At 49.2% G+C, this 15,497-nt stretch overlaps 7 protein-coding genes across 9 annotated transcripts; 2 read left to right on the top strand and 5 right to left on the bottom strand.

Annotated features, from left to right (window-relative positions):
• Nucleotides 1-771: 771 nt before the first annotated feature.
• On the bottom strand, nucleotides 772-1,956 carry TERG_01977 (uncharacterized protein; the record flags this gene model as incomplete). The annotated part of the gene is made up of 1 exon (XM_003237207.1): nucleotides 772-1,956. The coding sequence occupies one exon, from the start codon at nucleotides 1,954-1,956 to the stop codon at nucleotides 772-774; it is 1,185 nt and encodes a 394-aa protein (XP_003237255.1).
• Nucleotides 1,957-2,518: 562 nt separating this feature from the next.
• TERG_01976 (uncharacterized protein) lies at nucleotides 2,519-5,023 on the bottom strand. The gene is made up of 2 exons (XM_047747840.1): nucleotides 4,073-5,023; nucleotides 2,519-3,997 (listed from the first exon to the last, which is right to left on the bottom strand). The coding sequence occupies exons 1-2, from the start codon at nucleotides 4,727-4,729 to the stop codon at nucleotides 2,864-2,866; spliced, it is 1,791 nt and encodes a 596-aa protein (XP_047603805.1). The 5' UTR covers nucleotides 4,730-5,023; the 3' UTR covers nucleotides 2,519-2,863.
• A 507-nt stretch (nucleotides 5,024-5,530) lies between these two features.
• Nucleotides 5,531-6,013, top strand: TERG_01975 (uncharacterized protein; the record flags this gene model as incomplete). The annotated part of the gene is made up of 3 exons (XM_003237205.1): nucleotides 5,531-5,554; nucleotides 5,679-5,862; nucleotides 5,937-6,013. The coding sequence occupies 3 exons, from the start codon at nucleotides 5,531-5,533 to the stop codon at nucleotides 6,011-6,013; spliced, it is 285 nt and encodes a 94-aa protein (XP_003237253.1).
• Nucleotides 6,014-6,219: 206 nt separating this feature from the next.
• On the bottom strand, nucleotides 6,220-7,454 carry TERG_01974 (uncharacterized protein). Its single transcript, XM_003237204.2, has 3 exons — nucleotides 7,197-7,454; nucleotides 6,959-7,140; nucleotides 6,220-6,892 (listed from the first exon to the last, which is right to left on the bottom strand). The coding sequence occupies exons 1-3, from the start codon at nucleotides 7,412-7,414 to the stop codon at nucleotides 6,606-6,608; spliced, it is 687 nt and encodes a 228-aa protein (XP_003237252.1). The 5' UTR covers nucleotides 7,415-7,454; the 3' UTR covers nucleotides 6,220-6,605.
• A 490-nt stretch (nucleotides 7,455-7,944) lies between these two features.
• TERG_01973 (uncharacterized protein) lies at nucleotides 7,945-10,876 on the bottom strand. Of its 2 annotated transcripts, XM_047747839.1 has the most exons (3): nucleotides 8,388-10,876; nucleotides 8,259-8,329; nucleotides 7,945-8,192 (listed from the first exon to the last, which is right to left on the bottom strand). In XM_047747839.1, the coding sequence occupies exons 1-3, from the start codon at nucleotides 9,101-9,103 to the stop codon at nucleotides 7,981-7,983; spliced, it is 999 nt and encodes a 332-aa protein (XP_047603804.1). In that variant the 5' UTR covers nucleotides 9,104-10,876; the 3' UTR covers nucleotides 7,945-7,980. The 2 variants fall into 2 exon arrangements, with proteins under 2 accessions (XP_047603804.1, XP_047605543.1); XM_047749355.1 differs by having other exon boundaries at nucleotides 7,945-8,329.
• A 108-nt stretch (nucleotides 10,877-10,984) lies between these two features.
• TERG_01972 (uncharacterized protein) lies at nucleotides 10,985-13,295 on the top strand. 2 transcript variants are annotated; one of them, XM_003237202.2, is made up of 3 exons: nucleotides 10,985-11,443; nucleotides 11,515-11,639; nucleotides 11,715-12,206. In XM_003237202.2, the coding sequence occupies exons 1-3, from the start codon at nucleotides 11,436-11,438 to the stop codon at nucleotides 11,801-11,803; spliced, it is 222 nt and encodes a 73-aa protein (XP_003237250.1). In that variant the 5' UTR covers nucleotides 10,985-11,435; the 3' UTR covers nucleotides 11,804-12,206. The 2 variants fall into 2 exon arrangements, with proteins under 2 accessions (XP_003237250.1, XP_047603803.1); XM_047747838.1 differs by having other exon boundaries at nucleotides 11,515-13,295.
• Nucleotides 13,051-15,450, bottom strand: TERG_01971 (uncharacterized protein; the record flags this gene model as incomplete). Its single annotated transcript, XM_047747837.1, has 2 exons — nucleotides 13,713-15,450; nucleotides 13,051-13,645 (listed from the first exon to the last, which is right to left on the bottom strand). Exons 1-2 carry the CDS (start codon nucleotides 14,936-14,938, stop codon nucleotides 13,051-13,053), a joined length of 1,821 nt encoding a protein of 606 aa, XP_047603802.1. The 5' UTR covers nucleotides 14,939-15,450.
• Between the last annotated feature and the right edge of the window lie 47 nt (nucleotides 15,451-15,497).

Genomic DNA, 15,497 nt, shown 5'->3' with positions numbered 1-15,497 from the left:
ATGAGGACTCGGTCCGTCCCTTTCCCTTCTTTGCAGCTGGCTTATTTTCAGCGCTCTTCAAGCCCGGCGCGGCTGCTGGAGGGGGAGTCGAGCTGTCGACGTTCTTCTTACTGCCCCGGTGTCGAACGCTGGAGGACGGGGAAGCCATCGTCTGGCAGACAGTCGTAGGCGTAGACTCTGCAGTATATCCTCTACCCTAACAGCGAGAATCTGCTTTGAGAGGAGTGGAATTCGGTATGTTATCAACTGTCCAAACTGAACACGTTAGCATCAAAGGCCCAGCGTCGAGGAAGGGGGACAGGACGGGCAAAGTAACGCGAATCTGTCGCTGCATACCTCATGCACGTGAGAATGAATGAAAAAAAGGAAAAAGAGCCTTAAAAGGACATTATTAAAGAGCGTTAAGAAGGGTAGAAAGAAGAGTAATTAAAGAGAAGACGAAGAAGAAGAGCAAGAAAGGGGTGGTGTTGCTGGAGGCGAAGACGATATCGAAGTCGCAGCTTTTTTTTTCTTCCCTGCAGGCGCTTGGCCAGCGTCTCCTGAAACCCCAGACAGGCCGTTTGTTAATTCTCCGACGGACACGAAAAGAGAGCGAGCGAGCTATGCATATACAATAATGATAATAATTGGTAGTAACAATGGCTATACAGTCGGATTTCCTTCTAGTACAGTGGTAAATGCTCAGGTAGTTATGCATCCAAAGCAGCAAAATCATCAGTAAGAATAGCAAGACAAGGCTGAATACACCAAAAACGCCGTCCATGCAGGGCTTTAATCGTCATTTTCCATCATTTCAAGCATTTCGAGCTCCCTCGTTATCATGGCCTGGTACTCTGCTCGCGACATACCAGCCGCCCTGGCAAGGCGGAACATGCTTTTGACGTTGGTCGAGACGTGCTGGCGGATGGCCATCTCAGAGGCCGACTGGCACTCCGCTGAGTACTCGAGCTTGGAGATAGCGTCAGACCGGTTCGAGGACGAGGCGGAGGCAGGTCTTGGGTGGCTGAGTGGTAGTTCTGACTCTTCGGCTGGCTGTCTTCCGCGTTCAGGTGCGGCGGCAGACTGAGACTGTAGCTGCTGTTGCTGAATGATGTTGCTCATCTGCCGTTTGAAGATGTCTTCCAGGGTATTGCCGTTGAGAGAAGAGTCTCCTACTCCGGCCTTGTCCATGGTAGGGTCGTCGCTGTCCAGGGCAGGCTGGACATTGGAGTACTGGTTGTAGTATGCGGCATCAGACATCTTCTCCCCGCCGTGGCGGTCGTGCTGTTCTGGAACCAAGCTGGCTGCACCGTTCGCCGGCGTACGAGACTGTACATTGTCATACTGGGCCCAGTAGTCGTCCTCGTCCTCTCCGTCTCGATTGTCATCCTCGTGCACAATGACAGGGACATTGGCCTTTGCCTCTTTCACAGGTTCCTTGGCCGTCGACTCTCGTAGGGCCTCGTTGGCCTCCTCAATGGAGCGGAACCAGGCACCCTCTTCGTCTCGCAGAGCGTCAAGAGGGAGGACTTCAGCGACTCTCCATCCAGCACCACCGCCCTCCTGGTCCAGGGGGCACCACTCGTACACTACCGTCAGCCCAAACTCGTCCAGCGGGAGCTGACAGCGTAGGGTCTCGGCGTCAAACCATCTATACGCTATTATGATATCGTCAGGGATCTCTATCTCTCCCGACACAGGGTGTGGTTCAAACGAGCTCTCTGCCTCGCCCACAATCCTCTCCACTTCCGCAGCATTGGCCGGGCCCCAGCACAGCAGTCGGAGCCACGACTCCGCCGACGAAGTAGAACCAGCGCCCGAACCCGCAACCAGCAGCTGTACTCGCTGTCGAAGGACCGGAGAGAGCAGAGGGAGCAACACTGGCGGCGGCCTCGAAGCCGCAAAGCCGAGGGGAAGACAAGCAAGCAGCGGCGCCAAAAGCTGTCTCGGCTCAAGAGGAGGGATGTAATCGACCATAGTCAGAGGGTGAAATCAAAGCTCCGTCAGCGTCAGTATCGAGCGTTATCTCTGTTTCTTTCTGCTTCTTCCTCTTGTTCTTCCTCCTCCCAGGCTGTCGGCTTTATACTCAGAGGGGTGTGAAAAGTCACGCGTACGGATAGTTAAGCGGCCGAAGCGAAAAGTGACAGTTCCACGATGCTTGCTTCTTTGTTGGCACAGAGGCGCATGAGGGCCAAATATGGCTCTTATGGCAAAGCGAAAGATGACAGACAAGCAGGAGAGCTGCAGCTAGGGGGGGGTTAGCTAGGTTAATATATGTGTTCTATACGGCGGATTCCAGCAGGTGGAAATGGTTCCGTCCGCCCAAGGGTGCATTTTTCTTTTGACTCCACGGCTAGTTCCCTCAAGGGCCGCCGGGGCAGGACAGGGCAGCGCGAGACTCGGTGAAGCGAAGACGGCGGAGAGCTTTTTTCACTCAAGCGGACAGCTCGACATCTCCATCTTCTCCCGTCTTCGCCTTCACTTCGTCCCTTGCTTTGTCTCTTGATTTTCTGTTCTTTTTTGTTGTTTTTTTTTTTTTTTTTTTCGACTTTTTTGGTGAGAAAAAGTGATGGACGTCATAGGCTTAGTCAGGGCTTACATAATATCCGCCATAGAGAGATTCGGCTATAGAGACAGAGACAGCGACAGAGGATAGAAGTAGTTATAGATGAAGATGATGTAGAAGATGACAGTTGGTGTAGATAGATGATAGATAGAATAGAAAATAGCGGAAGAGATAGGTTACGCTGGATTAGTTTATCGCAGGTGAAGAACAAGGGGTATACTAAATACGGCATATGTATGGTACAGGAGCAGCGAGGAGCCAATGCAGAAGAGGATGACAGCGTGAAAAGACCAAGAAGAAACAGAGTGAGCGAGGCAGCTACAGGTTCCTCTCACGGCTGGCCTGTTCAAGTCGGCCCGTGAGGCGCTTCATGCCCGCCCATTCGTCCGCAGAGACGTCTTCAGCACTGCCACTCAGCCCCTTTCCAACATCGAAGACAGTAACCACTCCATCAAGGCCACCGGTAGCAATTTTTCGGCCCTCTCGTTCTTCCCACGCGACCTTGTTCAGTCCCTTAGTCAGGACACCGCCGCGACCAGCGGTTGGCGTGGCGCTGGCAACGGGCACCTCCACCTCCTGCTGCAAGTCCCATATCTCAAGCCTTCCAGCTCCGTCAACAAGGGAGAAGATGCTGGGTCGATGAGGGGACCATTTGGCGTCATACACTACATCCTCGCGAGTGATGTCAAGGATAGGTGAGACGGTCTGTAGCTGAGCAGTGGAAGAGGTTCCGGATGTCGAGGTCGATGCCGGGGCTCGGATACGCCATAGTTTTACGCTCCAATCTAGACTCGAACTGAGCATCAAATCGCTCAGATCTACCGGTCCTCGGGCAGGATGGAAGGCCGTTGACATGATTGGGGCTGCGTGGCCACGGTAGGAGAGACGGTGGTCGGTGCCGGACTTGGCCCCTGCACGGTCATATCGATGGCATGGATATATCGTCCCCTCTTCAGTGCCAACAAGGAAGAAAGTCGGGTCTGACTGGGGGAAGGACAGTGTCGTGGGAGCTAGGTCTTCGGTCTTGGATGGAGGAGGCGTGGTCAGTTCCAGGTATTCCTGTGGCTGTGAGAGCATGTCGACCGTCCATCCACAGACAACTCCGTCCGTTGAAGCTGTCAGAATGTTATGTGCATTCTGTGTTCCCACGATCGCAATGCTGTACACCGGGTGGGTATGACCGGAGCCCGACAGCGGCGTCTTTTGTACGGGAGAACCACCTCCCGCTCGGGATGATCGCGTATCCCACAGCAGAACCTGTCCAGAGTATGACCCGCCCACGATCAGGTTCGGGTGAAACGGAGAGAACTTTGCCGTCAGTATGTCTGAAGTTGAGTGAAATACGTATTCAGGGCGTGTGTGTAGATGTTGGTTCCACACTTGTACCAGGCCATCTGGTTCATGAGGAGCTGTTGGGTTTTTGGTATAAGATGCCAAAACAAGCTCAGGAAACTAGACATTTCATCAGCATGATACATTACCTTCCATAACCAGCAGCAGATAGAAATAGGAAGAGAAAAAGCACACCTTTGGAGAGAAACTTATATCGCTGATCATTCGTTTCTTGCTCCATCGTTCGTCGAAGAATTGTGTGAGTTCTTTCAGGTCTCTTCTCTTCTTGCCCGTGCCATACTCTTCATCATCCTCGTCCTCTGCGCCAACGCCGCCCAGGGCATAATCAGCAAGAACGTCATATTCTTCGTCCAACGCTCTCTCAATAACTTTGCTGGATCTTTCAACAAAATCCAAAAACTCGCTTGCTGAAGTCACTGCATTCAGCTCGTCCGCAGTCAATGTTCGGAGTGGGTATCGCAGTTGCGTAGATGTTGTTGTTGGTCCGCCATTGGCCCAATCCTTTGCTAGTTTTAGCTCTTCTTCGATCTCCTTTCGTAAGTTATCACGTATCTCTTCGTCTTTCTCTCTGGCTTTCCGACTGAAACGCTTAGACGTTCGAGATGGTGTGGTAGGTGAGCCACCGTCTTCCAATTCCGATATATCATCATCTACCGGTGTTTCTGGCTCTGGGATGGAGTCTGTCTGGACACCTTTGCTGTATGTAAGGATTTCTACCTTTGGGGGAGCTGCTGGGGCTGGTTCTGGTACGGCATGGTAGGGCGTTTCATCGATTGTTTGCGTAGCTATAGATAGGGACATAGGTCGGGCTGGAGGTGTAAATGTTTCCATATCTCCGCTCAACTGTCCAGCGCTGAGAACCGAATTAGGCCTGCTACCCCGGCCTCTTGGAGACTGCTCGCCTCCATCTTTCAAAGCTGCTGACGAAGGCCTATCAACCAATCTGGATATGAGGTTGTCTAGTTCTGCTCTGTTGTCAGATCGATTTGGAACGGGAGCCACCACCTATGAAAACATTAGTTATACTGCCCAGCACAACTGCCACAGTTCAATCGGACCAAATGTATACAGGCTACCTACCTCAGAGCTCTCCCCAACACTCATGCGATTCTGCGAGAACTCCCGCTGTCGTAGCTCTCGCTGCCGCTTCAACTCCGCGAGCTTGGCCTTCTTCGCGAGTATCTCCTCCTTTCTCAGCTGCATATTCCGGTCCGCCATCTTCGCTCTTCCAACCGGCTCTCTCTTATCCACCTTGTCTTCGTCTTCTTCGCCTCTGCTGCTGCTGCTGCTTCTTGAAACCGCCGTACTCAACCGTGTAGTCTGCCCAACTGCCTGCCTCGAACCTCTTCTCGCTGCTCTGCTTTCATCCCTGGCGTTGAATGGACATCAAAATATTACATAAGCGGAGCCAGGAACATCAGAAAATCCCGGAACGTTCAATCTCAAATCCGAACTTGGGTCGAAAAACACCACCAAGCAGTCGTCCGGAAACCTCCATTGAGCTCAGATCGCAAGTGGCTGCTGTGCGAATTGCATCGCCAGAGATATATACTCTTCGTCTCCTCCCGCTACCTCGCTATTTTTTTGACTCCCCTGCTGCTGGGGATTCTTCCCTAACTTTCGTGGTTAAAAATGGCAACATCTCAAGGAATTAACGTAAGGCTTCAATCGCGAATTCCTGCCCGAAGAGAATGATATACGAATGTCAATTGTTTCGATGGCATCGTGGGTGATACTGCGTGATGAATTTTCTTTTACTGATGTTCATGCGCTGGTGTAGGTCCTGCGATATTCCGCTCTCTTCGCGGGTGTCTTCTACGGTTTATACCACCAGTCTACTCTCAACACACAAGCGAGAGCTGCTCAGATAGAAAAAGAATACAAGAGAAAGGAGTCTTTGATAGAGCAGGCAAGGGCTGAATACAAGAACAAGATCTCGCCACCAAAGAAGGACGACAGCAGTGGTATGTTAACCGCTCTAAACACCGCATAAACAAGTTTTTCTTCATCCGGCCCTCCGGCTCACCAGATAAAATAGTTATCACAGATCCAAACGATGCGCGATTTGACCTAGAGGCTCTTTTGAAGGCTACCGCGGGTGAGACGGCGAAATAAGACCGTGACATTACATCTGGGGAAGGGAAAAAGTGATGACAAGATGGGTTATTGGGCAGCGCAGCCAGCCCATTATCTTGAATTCGGAAAATGCCATGATCTGGGCTCGTTGATGCTGCTACCAAATGTGAACGTGGCCTCGGTCCCAGCACTTGGAAGAGGGAGCCGAAACCATCTTTACTATGTATTATTGTATCATCTCATTTTTTTAGTCTGTTGAGCAAAAGACGAAGGGAAGCAGCCGCATCAATAGATTTGTTTCTTGCTGTATATACTCATGGAATTTTCTCCAGTGGTGTACCGTCTTCTATTGATCTATTGTCCTACGTTGTTGATGATGATAATGACTCCTAGCATGACCACGCCATTGACAAAGATCCCTTTGCAGAGTTCTAATGAGGAATCCCTCCCTTGCATGATTGAATATGATCTCTCCACCCGCGGAGTATATTAGTAGTAGCGGATGCTACTAATAATTCCAAGATTCGTGGGTTGGATGATAAAGACCAATAAATGGTGTAGCTTGAACCGCATCAGTATACGGAGTACATAAATCGCAGGTTTTCGATCCACCTATGGTGGAACATGAACTTCAGCCACTTCCATGGTTCCCGATTAGTGCAGTTATTTGCCCGAGCGTTATCCTCTCTTGTGCACCCGGTTGAGTTGCTGGCCTTGCGGGATGCATCAACCTTGAAACAGAATCATAGGTCCAGCCTTTTGCAGAAAGATCCTGTATCAATTGTGATGGTACGTCGTCACCAGTATCCTGCATAGCGTCCGAGTCTGGCTCAAGTCCTAGCTTTGATACGATGGTGGGTAGCCTAACAGTCTTATATGATAAACTGGTATCGTCGATGACCTTGTTCCGGTAGTGAACTAAAACAATACAGATTAGAAACCGCTCTCTCAAATTCCTCAGCAAGCTTTCTCCATCACACAAACCAGTATAGGACTGAACTAGAGGCTCAGTAAGCTTATGCCATGGGGCTGTTTTGAGAATCTCATAAACTGTCCCATGGTCCCTCGTCCCAACAGCTCGTACCAGTTTTTCGAGAGCTTTCATCAAGGTATCGTCCTCAAGTAGAGTAATAGGCAAACGGCGGAACATCATACGAGCTTCATGGCTGTTATAAAGAGCTGTTAACACTTTGATCAGTTACGAAATACGGGCGATTCTTACATATCATCGTCAAGAAGAAGACATATTAAATATGAAGAGTAATATGTGCTGAAAAACTCCATATCACTTGCTCCGCCATCCTGCGAATATTTCAAATTGATCTCTCCCTCAAGCTCTATCAGCGATTCAAGCGGGGAAGTCGAAGCAGATAATATCTCAGTCAACCGTTCCGGTACCGAGGGAGCTGACGACATCGTTACGGGATCGGAATCTAGCATGTAAAGGGAACCAAAAATTCAAGTGTCCGTTCAGTACCGAAGACGTAGTTGTAGCTTGCAGGCAAGTGATTCGATCATCAGTGATGTAGCTTCCAATATCATGAGGACGAGGGACGATAAGGATGGCCGTTAAAGCGGCATGAAGATCTCCAGTCGCTTGTGTCGCCGCTTTAAGCACCATCTAGTGTTCAATTGCCAGGTGATATAACCTATCAATATGTGTTAAGGGATTCGGACGAGCTTTTAAATCTAAGAGGATAAAAGGGAAAAGATTAGATTCCCCGAACTAAGGCCCAGTTCAAGGTTGTTAAGAATAACTAAAACAGGGCGTCTATCTTACAGCACCCTAGCAGCTCACCGATAGGCAAGATGCACCCAGCAACCACTGAGAACTGATCGTACAAACTGTTGGTGTAAGAATAAAACAAACAGAACCTCTCGTGGTATAGTACAATTTACCCAATCAAGACTTGACCGGCTCCTCAAACCGTAGGTGGAGGGCTAAGCAAACAGAAACGCGGGGGAAAAGAAAAGGAAAAAGAGGGAAAAAAGAGATAGAAACAAAACTAGGAAGATGTTATGCCAGTCGGGGCTGTCTGAATCGGAGTTCCGCTGTTTTGAGGATTAGGAGTGGTACCATTCTGAGGCACAGGCGTAGAATTGGCCGAATTGGGGTTCCGATGGGGATCCCGGCTTGGGACTTGTTTCGCTTGCTCCGGGAGAGCCTCCGGTTTCCATTTTAGGAGAATCTTCGTTGCAAGCGGACGAGTTTCTTCCACTGTTTGATTTAAGAGTCAGCTGGAAATCCTGCGTGTGGGGGGTTCATGCTGGGAAGTTAGCTTACTTGTTTGGTATAAGTCCACCAATGCATCTAGACAGAGTTGTCTAGCAGGAGGTCGGACAATGATGAGATAACTATTCTATGTTAGCAATTCCCGAATTAGGTGATGGACCGGTGCTGGCGGGTACTTACTGCAAAGCTTGAATACACAGGCTGACTCTCTCCGGATCGTTTGCTAGGGTCTTCACCTTTTGTATCAACGGAGAGTCCAGCTCGGGCAATTCACTCAAGAATCGTATGAGAACTTTATCCTTGGCATCAAGGTATGGAAGCATGCCCTCCAGCAGCTTCAGAGACCAGCGGCCATAATGAATTGGTACATAGGGATTCTTCGGGTCCCCCTCAATCTGTGAGCTGGCATTCTTCAGCTGTATCTGATCATTATACCACTCTTCATTCATCCAGGAGATGGCAAAGTTCATCCGAGCTCTGAAGTCTTCTAGGACATAGCGGTAAAGCATATTGCGAATGGTATTGGCAATGTTCTGTTTTCCGGGTTCTTTTTGATCATCGACGCTTTCCTCGCTCTCAAGGCCAGCTGGTGAGCGGGTAGCAAGTCTCGTAAGAAGGGTCAGCCACGATTCTCGATCAGAAGAACTGGCAGCTAGCCTCCCGAATCCAAGGGACTGTGAAGGGTTGTTGACAACAGCTTTTGAAGACTGTGGCAGAATAGAGATCATGGAAAATATCCTGCTGGCTGTCTCCTGGCCTAGATGTTCAACATCCTCAGGGGATAGAGGCGGTGGCCTCGGCAATACGAACGGACCTAGTGAGACAATATCTGGTAATCCCTCAGTCGAAGGTGCTTCAGGTTTAGCAATATCAGTAGGCGGGCCAGGAATATCCATTGGCTGATACTCTGGCTCGTAGTCATCGTCGTCTTCATCAGCTGCAGGAGGTGCGCTGGCGGCCTGGTTTTGTCTTTCAAATACTTGCTTCTTGCAGATGGTCTCATATCGAGAACGAACAGCCTGTAAATTCTTTAGTATATATACTCAAATCCAAAGGGGACCTGGTCAGGAACAGGGATAAACGTACCCCGATAGCCAAATCCAAGGATTCTCCTCCCACCCGAGTAAGTACTGGGATGATAATCTTCACCACCAAGTCTACCGGGAGCTGCTTCACGTCGAACGAAGCGAGACCGACATCCTCTGTAAGGGTAAACAGCTGTCCGAAACTTGTAGGGCCTGGCGGAAGTGGAGGAATTTTGTGCTGAGGTGGTGTTTCAAGGCCCAGCCTTGCTCGCTTTGCGCTATCTACTACATCAGTAGGTTCTGCGGGTAAAGCGCGTTTCCGTGATGCTTCATCGAATATCTCATTGTGTGATTGTGCCAGTCGCTCAATGTATTGTTGAATACGCCCGGCCAGTGGGTGGGTAGGAGCCCTAGATAGCAATTCACCGTTAGCCGAACCATGTCGGGAGGCTACTGGCGTGTGATCTACGCACTTTTTAACTATACTTAACAATAGCGCTCTTGTCGTCCTTTCCATAGACTTAATATTTACTTTCGTTGTTGGTGTGATTGGCGAATTTGCCTGTTTGAGCGGATTGAAGTTGAGGATGGCATTTATGATCTTGTTTGAGATAGAAGGCCGGGTTCGTATTAGGACTGGGATCGAATTGAGGGTTGCGTTGACCAAAATGGGATCGCTGTGTCTCATGGTTAAAAGCTGGGCCTTTAGCTCGATGTGGAGAGGCAACTGACCTTGAATTCTCGTGGAAAACATTAAGCAGTCTATCCAGAAGTCCTGATGTCTCTGCTTCAATGTTAGGTATAGCTAGGAGTGGATGATTTCTTGGGACGATTGCTAAGGAGGTTTCGTTCTTCTCCGGTCGCTGGATCTGGTTATTAGCTCTCCGAAAATGCCCCTCCTGCATTCTCTTGACATTACGGCCATCACATACCCTTGGATCGGCTATTGGTCCCTGTGTTTGTACTTGGACAACCTTCTGTGCAAACTTGATACAGCATATCTTAACACCATGAGAAGACGCGTCCCATTTCTTCAATATAGTATGTTTTATGGTTGTCATCGTTTGCCACAATGAAGCCTGGCTAGCATCGCTCACACTAATTATAGAGAAAATAAAAGGGATTAGTATTTTGGGTTCTTTCATTCAGATGATGCAATAACTCATGTAGAGCTGGTGGGATATGCAAGACAGTCATGACATACACTTGTCTAAAAATAAGAACATAGATGCTTGCAGCTGTCATGATAGCACCTCGGACAACAGTCTCATCATTCTCAGGTGTATTCAGCAAATCGTTAACCGCACCGAGGATTTCAGTAGCTAATTTCTGCTTCGGTTGCTGAGGGAAAGCCGGGCTTGAAAAAGTCTCGGTGAGAAACTCGGCCCCCCATCTTCGTAGCTCCAACCGCGCATTGACGCCAATTATAGGTAGTATGCCATGGACGATCTGAGGATAGAGGGCTGCATCGCCGAGAACGAGATTTCGAGCTGCGTCTAGCTGTGACATCTGCTCTACCAGACTATTCCCAGGCAGAGCCATGATGGGCAATAGCTACCCAGACCGCTGCCAGCAAAGAACGAGGGAAGACCAGCAACAGCTGCTAACTGCAGGCTAAGCACCTCAAAAACAGACTTGATAGTTGATTACGAGTGTCATTCAGCGGAATTGGGGGGAGGATGGTGGGTTAATGGGCTGTTTAGACGGGCACGAGAGGTACGAAACAGGGCGAGGAATCAAAACGACGGGAAGTAGAGTAGCTAGGAGGAAGCTGGATAGGTTGACAGCGGGAGTGACAGTGGCGCAGAGCTTCCTAGGAACGTGAAGACAGGGTCTGCGGTACTCGTTTGTCGAAAGAGGCCCTGTTTATCTCGCGATGCGTGGACTTGTCTAACTATCTCAGCGTCTCGTCCAGGCGTCGTTCCTTTTTCCCTTCCTACAACCTTCGAAGGTAGCCAGCTGTGCGCTCTGATTGGGCAATATGCCATTCCCATTCACAAATCGGTCACATGATTATATCTTAGTCAGTACTGAGTCACTGTTTGCTGAGTAATCTACTTACTAAGCAGCACATGACGCAACATCAAAATTTCAGACGAGGAAAAGAACAAGCGCCAAAAGGCATCTATCTGATCAGGTCGCATGCTGTAGGTATCTGACCGCGCCTCTGCTGTGCAGTCATTATACAGTTAGGAAGCCCAAGATGTCGCTGTAAGTCACCTATTCCGAGGAATTTTTGTGCTGTTCCTTCCGAAAAGACCCCAGCTAACCCGTATTGATAGCTTCAAATCCTCATATTATGACAAAGATTATCGGGCGGGCGCTGCCCTGATGCGCGCACGGCGGCCGTATATCGTTAGAAACATTGCTACAGGAGCAGCTCTCTTCAGTTTCTGCATTGGCGTTTGTACGCGACACCCACTTCTTCCAATGGCGGCTTCTCGGGGCTATAGCACACTGACGAGGGGACATTTGATATTAGACGCCTTCACCATCAACGCCGTTGGGCAGGATGATTTCTCCGATGTCAAGGTTCCAGACGCACCAGTTGCAAAACAAGCGGCTAAATAGTCTCTATGCGGAATGAGTGACATGCTAGACCAAATCGATCTTACCTATCTATCTCCTTTCACTCCCAACTAAAACACACACGCGCACTCGTCTGGGCCTAAAGGGAGGAGAACGCTGATGGCTCCAAAACTGGGCACGCACTTGTAGTGATTTGACGTTGAGGCGCGATGGCGTTGGTGGTTTTGTCTCCCCTAGGCGTGCAAAATGCATTGGTACTGTTGAGAGAATCTCTGAGTACTGATGCACTGCTTTTGAGAACAAGAAAGTTTCCATCTTTAAGTGTCAATCTACCTTGATACAGGACATGATGGACGTTTGGGATTCATTTAAGCGTTTCTTTATGTACTATAACTCCAATTACGCTTCTCCACTGTGAATTATATACTAATTTCATATTTTGTCGAATTGGCAAAACATTATATATCTTAAATCGCCTGCAAATTAACAATTCGAATACATCAGGTCAATAAAATACATCAGAAAAAGAGTGTAATAACCAGTTGAGCGAGGAAACTGCATGAAATTCAACTAGCGAAGAAAGCAGGCAGTGCTCAGTCCAGCAGTATCCGTTGATTGTTGGATTTTGTTTCGTTAATCCATCCTGTCTGCGTGTCTCGTACGATGTTTTGCTCCAGAATCTAGCTGGAAACAAGGGAGGAGGCTCTCCCTTATGTATTCGCCAAAAACCATGGAAAAATTCGTGCTAGCCAGAATAGTGGAACAGAGGCAGGTAATTAGAAAAAAAAATTTGAAGTGATATCAATCAAATCCTCATGGTAAACATAGACTATGTGTTGCGTATATATAGGGTGGCGAATATATTGGTAACATTTCGAATGAGAGGAGAAAATGTCAAGAAGTAGAAATGAAGACAATAAAGATAATCAATTACACCAGAGTCCATATCCAGATCCTGATCCAGATGCATGTTCACCAAGTTTATGATTCGTGTACTCCGTAGCCATGTAGCAAATAGTGGAAACAGGTAAAGCAGAAGCAAAGAAGAAGCTGTAAGAATGAATTGTCAAAGGAAAAGACGAAGATAGCGATAAAGGGCGAGTTAGGAAGAAGAAGATGCAAGGAAGATAAAGCACCGCCGATGGTAGATTGGTATATTGGGTAGTGTATGAGATATATGATTTAACGCCTCTCGCTCCGTTCCCAAAAAAAGGAAAAGTGGTATAACTATGGCAATGTAGGATAATGATAGGAGGGAAAAAAGGCAATTGGCAATCCGCTAGTACTTGCTATCGCCGAGTACGTATGCCCATTTTCTCAAGATCTTCATCCGTTTCCTGGGCTCTTGATGGTTTTAAAGACGGGGCAGCTGGGAAACCGACGTATTTTGCGAAGCCGGCAAGGACAGAGACTTCTCGGTTGTAGGCTGCCTGATGTGCGATTTGTTTGCTTAGGCGAGTCGGGAAGGGGATGGTATATTCTGTCACTGCGTCGGATGTGGCGTCTGCTAGTATGCCGCTGGCAGGCCCGGCCAGGCCTGGATAAGAACTTGAGCCGGCACCGGTGCCGGGACAACTTATACCGATGCCGCCGAATCTGTCGTGCTGGACTTTATATTGATGTTCTGACACAGCATCTAGAGCAGCTTCGCGGATCTCGCGCACGGTTTGGTAGTAAGAGGAATTGCACTGGGCTCGTTCAGCGCGGGACTTGACGCAGAGAGCTTGGAATTTATAGGCATGAAGAATCTTTTCGTGGTTGATTTTGGCATTGATATGAGACTGGACAATGGCGGCCTGGCGAAGGAATTCGGGGTGTGTTGGAGAGGGAGAAGAAAGCTGGGAGAGTTCTTCATTGATGTTCGAAATGCGTTCATCGTATATTCTATGAAGAAAAAATGGTGAGGAAAGAGGGTCACATGTAGTAGAATTCGCGGGAGGATGGTATTTACCTATCTCGTAATGTTGCAAAATGCCGTTCAAGATCAGACAAAAGGTCGAGTGCTGTGGTTTTCTTCGTCACTGTTGCTGACCAGTCAGCTTCGTTGCGCAAAGCCTCGCTATGCGGCAGTTCAAAGGCTCCGGAGAACTTACATTCTTCTAATTTCACTGCCGCTTCCGGACCATCTGCAGTATCTGCCAGTGCTTCGTCTACAGTTTGTTCTTCTGTAGCATCTGCACCATTGCTGTCTACCACAGATCCGGCCCGTGGTGTGGAGTCTCCATATGTTCCGATATTGCCTTTTTTACCCCGTCTTTTGTCTCTTTTCCCTTTCTTGCCTCTCTTGGCTGAAGAGGAGAGGTATGTTTCGTCGGATACAGGGCTAGGACTAGTAGGCTTGGAGGCATCGGCGTTATTCAGTTTTGATTTGTCTTCATCATCCTCTGCCTCAACTTCTGCTTCCACATCCGCTTCGGGTTCGGGTTCAGCCTCAGCTTCAGGCTCAGCATCGGCTTCAGCTTCAGCTTCAGCTTCAGCTTCAGCTTCAGCTTCACCTTCACCTTCATCCTCGTCTTCCTCTTCTAACAACTGAACAGCTGGAGGATATGCGGACTCGTCATCTGCAGAGGGTTCGACAGCGATGGACCCGCGGCGCTTACGGGCAGGCTCTTCCCTATCATCATCATCCTGTGGAAGAGCCGCCAGGTCATGCGTCGAGTTCATTCGCTTGCGCTTCTTGATAAGGCTCAGTGTTTCCTGTGACTCTGATAGCTTAGTTGACTTAAAATCACTCTCTTTCTCGCTGTGGGCGTTGCCATTGCCCGTTCCGTTTGTCTTGGCTGAGCGTGGCGGCTTGCTAGGAGATGCTTCAGTGTCTTCAGCCTCGTCATCCTCGTCCTCATTCTCCTCGTCAAGCTGGTCATAGGTAGTTGACTGTGCTAGCTTGCTTGGACTTGCGAAGACGCCACCGACACCGCTCAGGACGATGCTCGCCTTGTCACGGTCACGGTTATGGTGTGGCGAGTCCTCTATGCGCTCAGTTTCAGCCTCGGAGTCGATTTCCGACGCAAACTTGGACGGACGAGGAGAGAGGTCATCTAGCTGGCCATGGGAGAGGGTTTCGTCGATGTCCGAGAGACTGCTAGAGCGAGAGTCTGAGTCGATGGCGTCTGCGAGGGAGGCAGGCATTGACCCAGCTTGGAATCGCAGGTCAATGGAAGTATTATTCGCCAGCATAGTAGGCAGTTTGACTGCTATCTAGACGATGGTAGACGTGGTTGGTTGGTGGGTAGGATCGATTCTGTTGGAAGAAGGGTAAAAAGCCCTTGCTCCCTGCAAGTCGGGTGCTATCCGCATAAGAAGTCAACCGATGATCAATAGCTTAAGAACAAAACTGAGCTCAAAGACAGGGAGCTACAAGGTCACTGAATCGTGACAAGCGAGCGTTTAATAGAGATAGTAACCTCATGCAGGTGCTGGCAGCGCTTCGGCTATTTGGTCACGGGCAAATTCTGCCATCCAGCTTGCCCCAGGCAGGTCGATCGCAAACCTGACGAGCAGGCCAGAGAGCATCGACAGCGAGGTATCTCTTTTGCAAGCAGCCCATAGACCTATCTCTCCCTCTGTTCTATACTCCTTGATAATATCAAACGTACCTTTTGGGCTCGGTGCAAGCACAGGTAAGGATGAATTATTTTTTCCCTTTCTGCTCTGCGGGTTCCGCACGAGGGCGTCAGAGGCGGATCGCAAGCCGGCGAGATGTATCCCCAGCGTGCGAGCTATCTCATAAGCCCTG

Source organism: Trichophyton rubrum (genome assembly GCF_000151425.1).
Source record: "Trichophyton rubrum CBS 118892 genomic scaffold supercont2.2, whole genome shotgun sequence".
Lineage (NCBI taxonomy): Eukaryota > Fungi > Ascomycota > Eurotiomycetes > Onygenales > Arthrodermataceae > Trichophyton > Trichophyton rubrum.
Note: the sequence above shows the minus strand (reverse complement) of the source record. Positions and strands in the feature narration are given on the sequence as shown.

Bases quoted from the DNA above. Each gene is read 5' to 3' on its own strand.
- TERG_01976 (XM_047747840.1), bottom strand. From the start codon at position 4,729: ATGGAAACATTTACACCTCCAGCCCGACCTATGTCCCTATCTATAGCT. The intron at 3,998-4,072 runs GTGTGCTTTTTC...TGAAATGTCTAG, and splicing joins ATATAAGTTTCTCTCCAAAG to TTTCCTGAGCTTGTTTTGGC.
- TERG_01974 (XM_003237204.2), bottom strand. From the start codon at position 7,414: ATGCTAGATTCCGATCCCGTAACGATGTCGTCAGCTCCCTCGGTACCG. The intron at 7,141-7,196 runs GTAAGAATCGCC...TCTTTATAACAG, and splicing joins CTTCTTCTTGACGATGATAT to CCATGAAGCTCGTATGATGT. The intron at 6,893-6,958 runs GTTTGTGTGATG...GTATTGTTTTAG, and splicing joins TCTAGTTCAGTCCTATACTG to TTCACTACCGGAACAAGGTC.
- TERG_01973 (XM_047747839.1), bottom strand. From the start codon at position 9,103: ATGGATATTCCTGGCCCGCCTACTGATATTGCTAAACCTGAAGCACCT. The intron at 8,330-8,387 runs GTAAGTACCCGC...AACATAGAATAG, and splicing joins CTGTGTATTCAAGCTTTGCA to TTATCTCATCATTGTCCGAC. The intron at 8,193-8,258 runs GTAAGCTAACTT...TAAATCAAACAG, and splicing joins GGTGGACTTATACCAAACAA to TGGAAGAAACTCGTCCGCTT.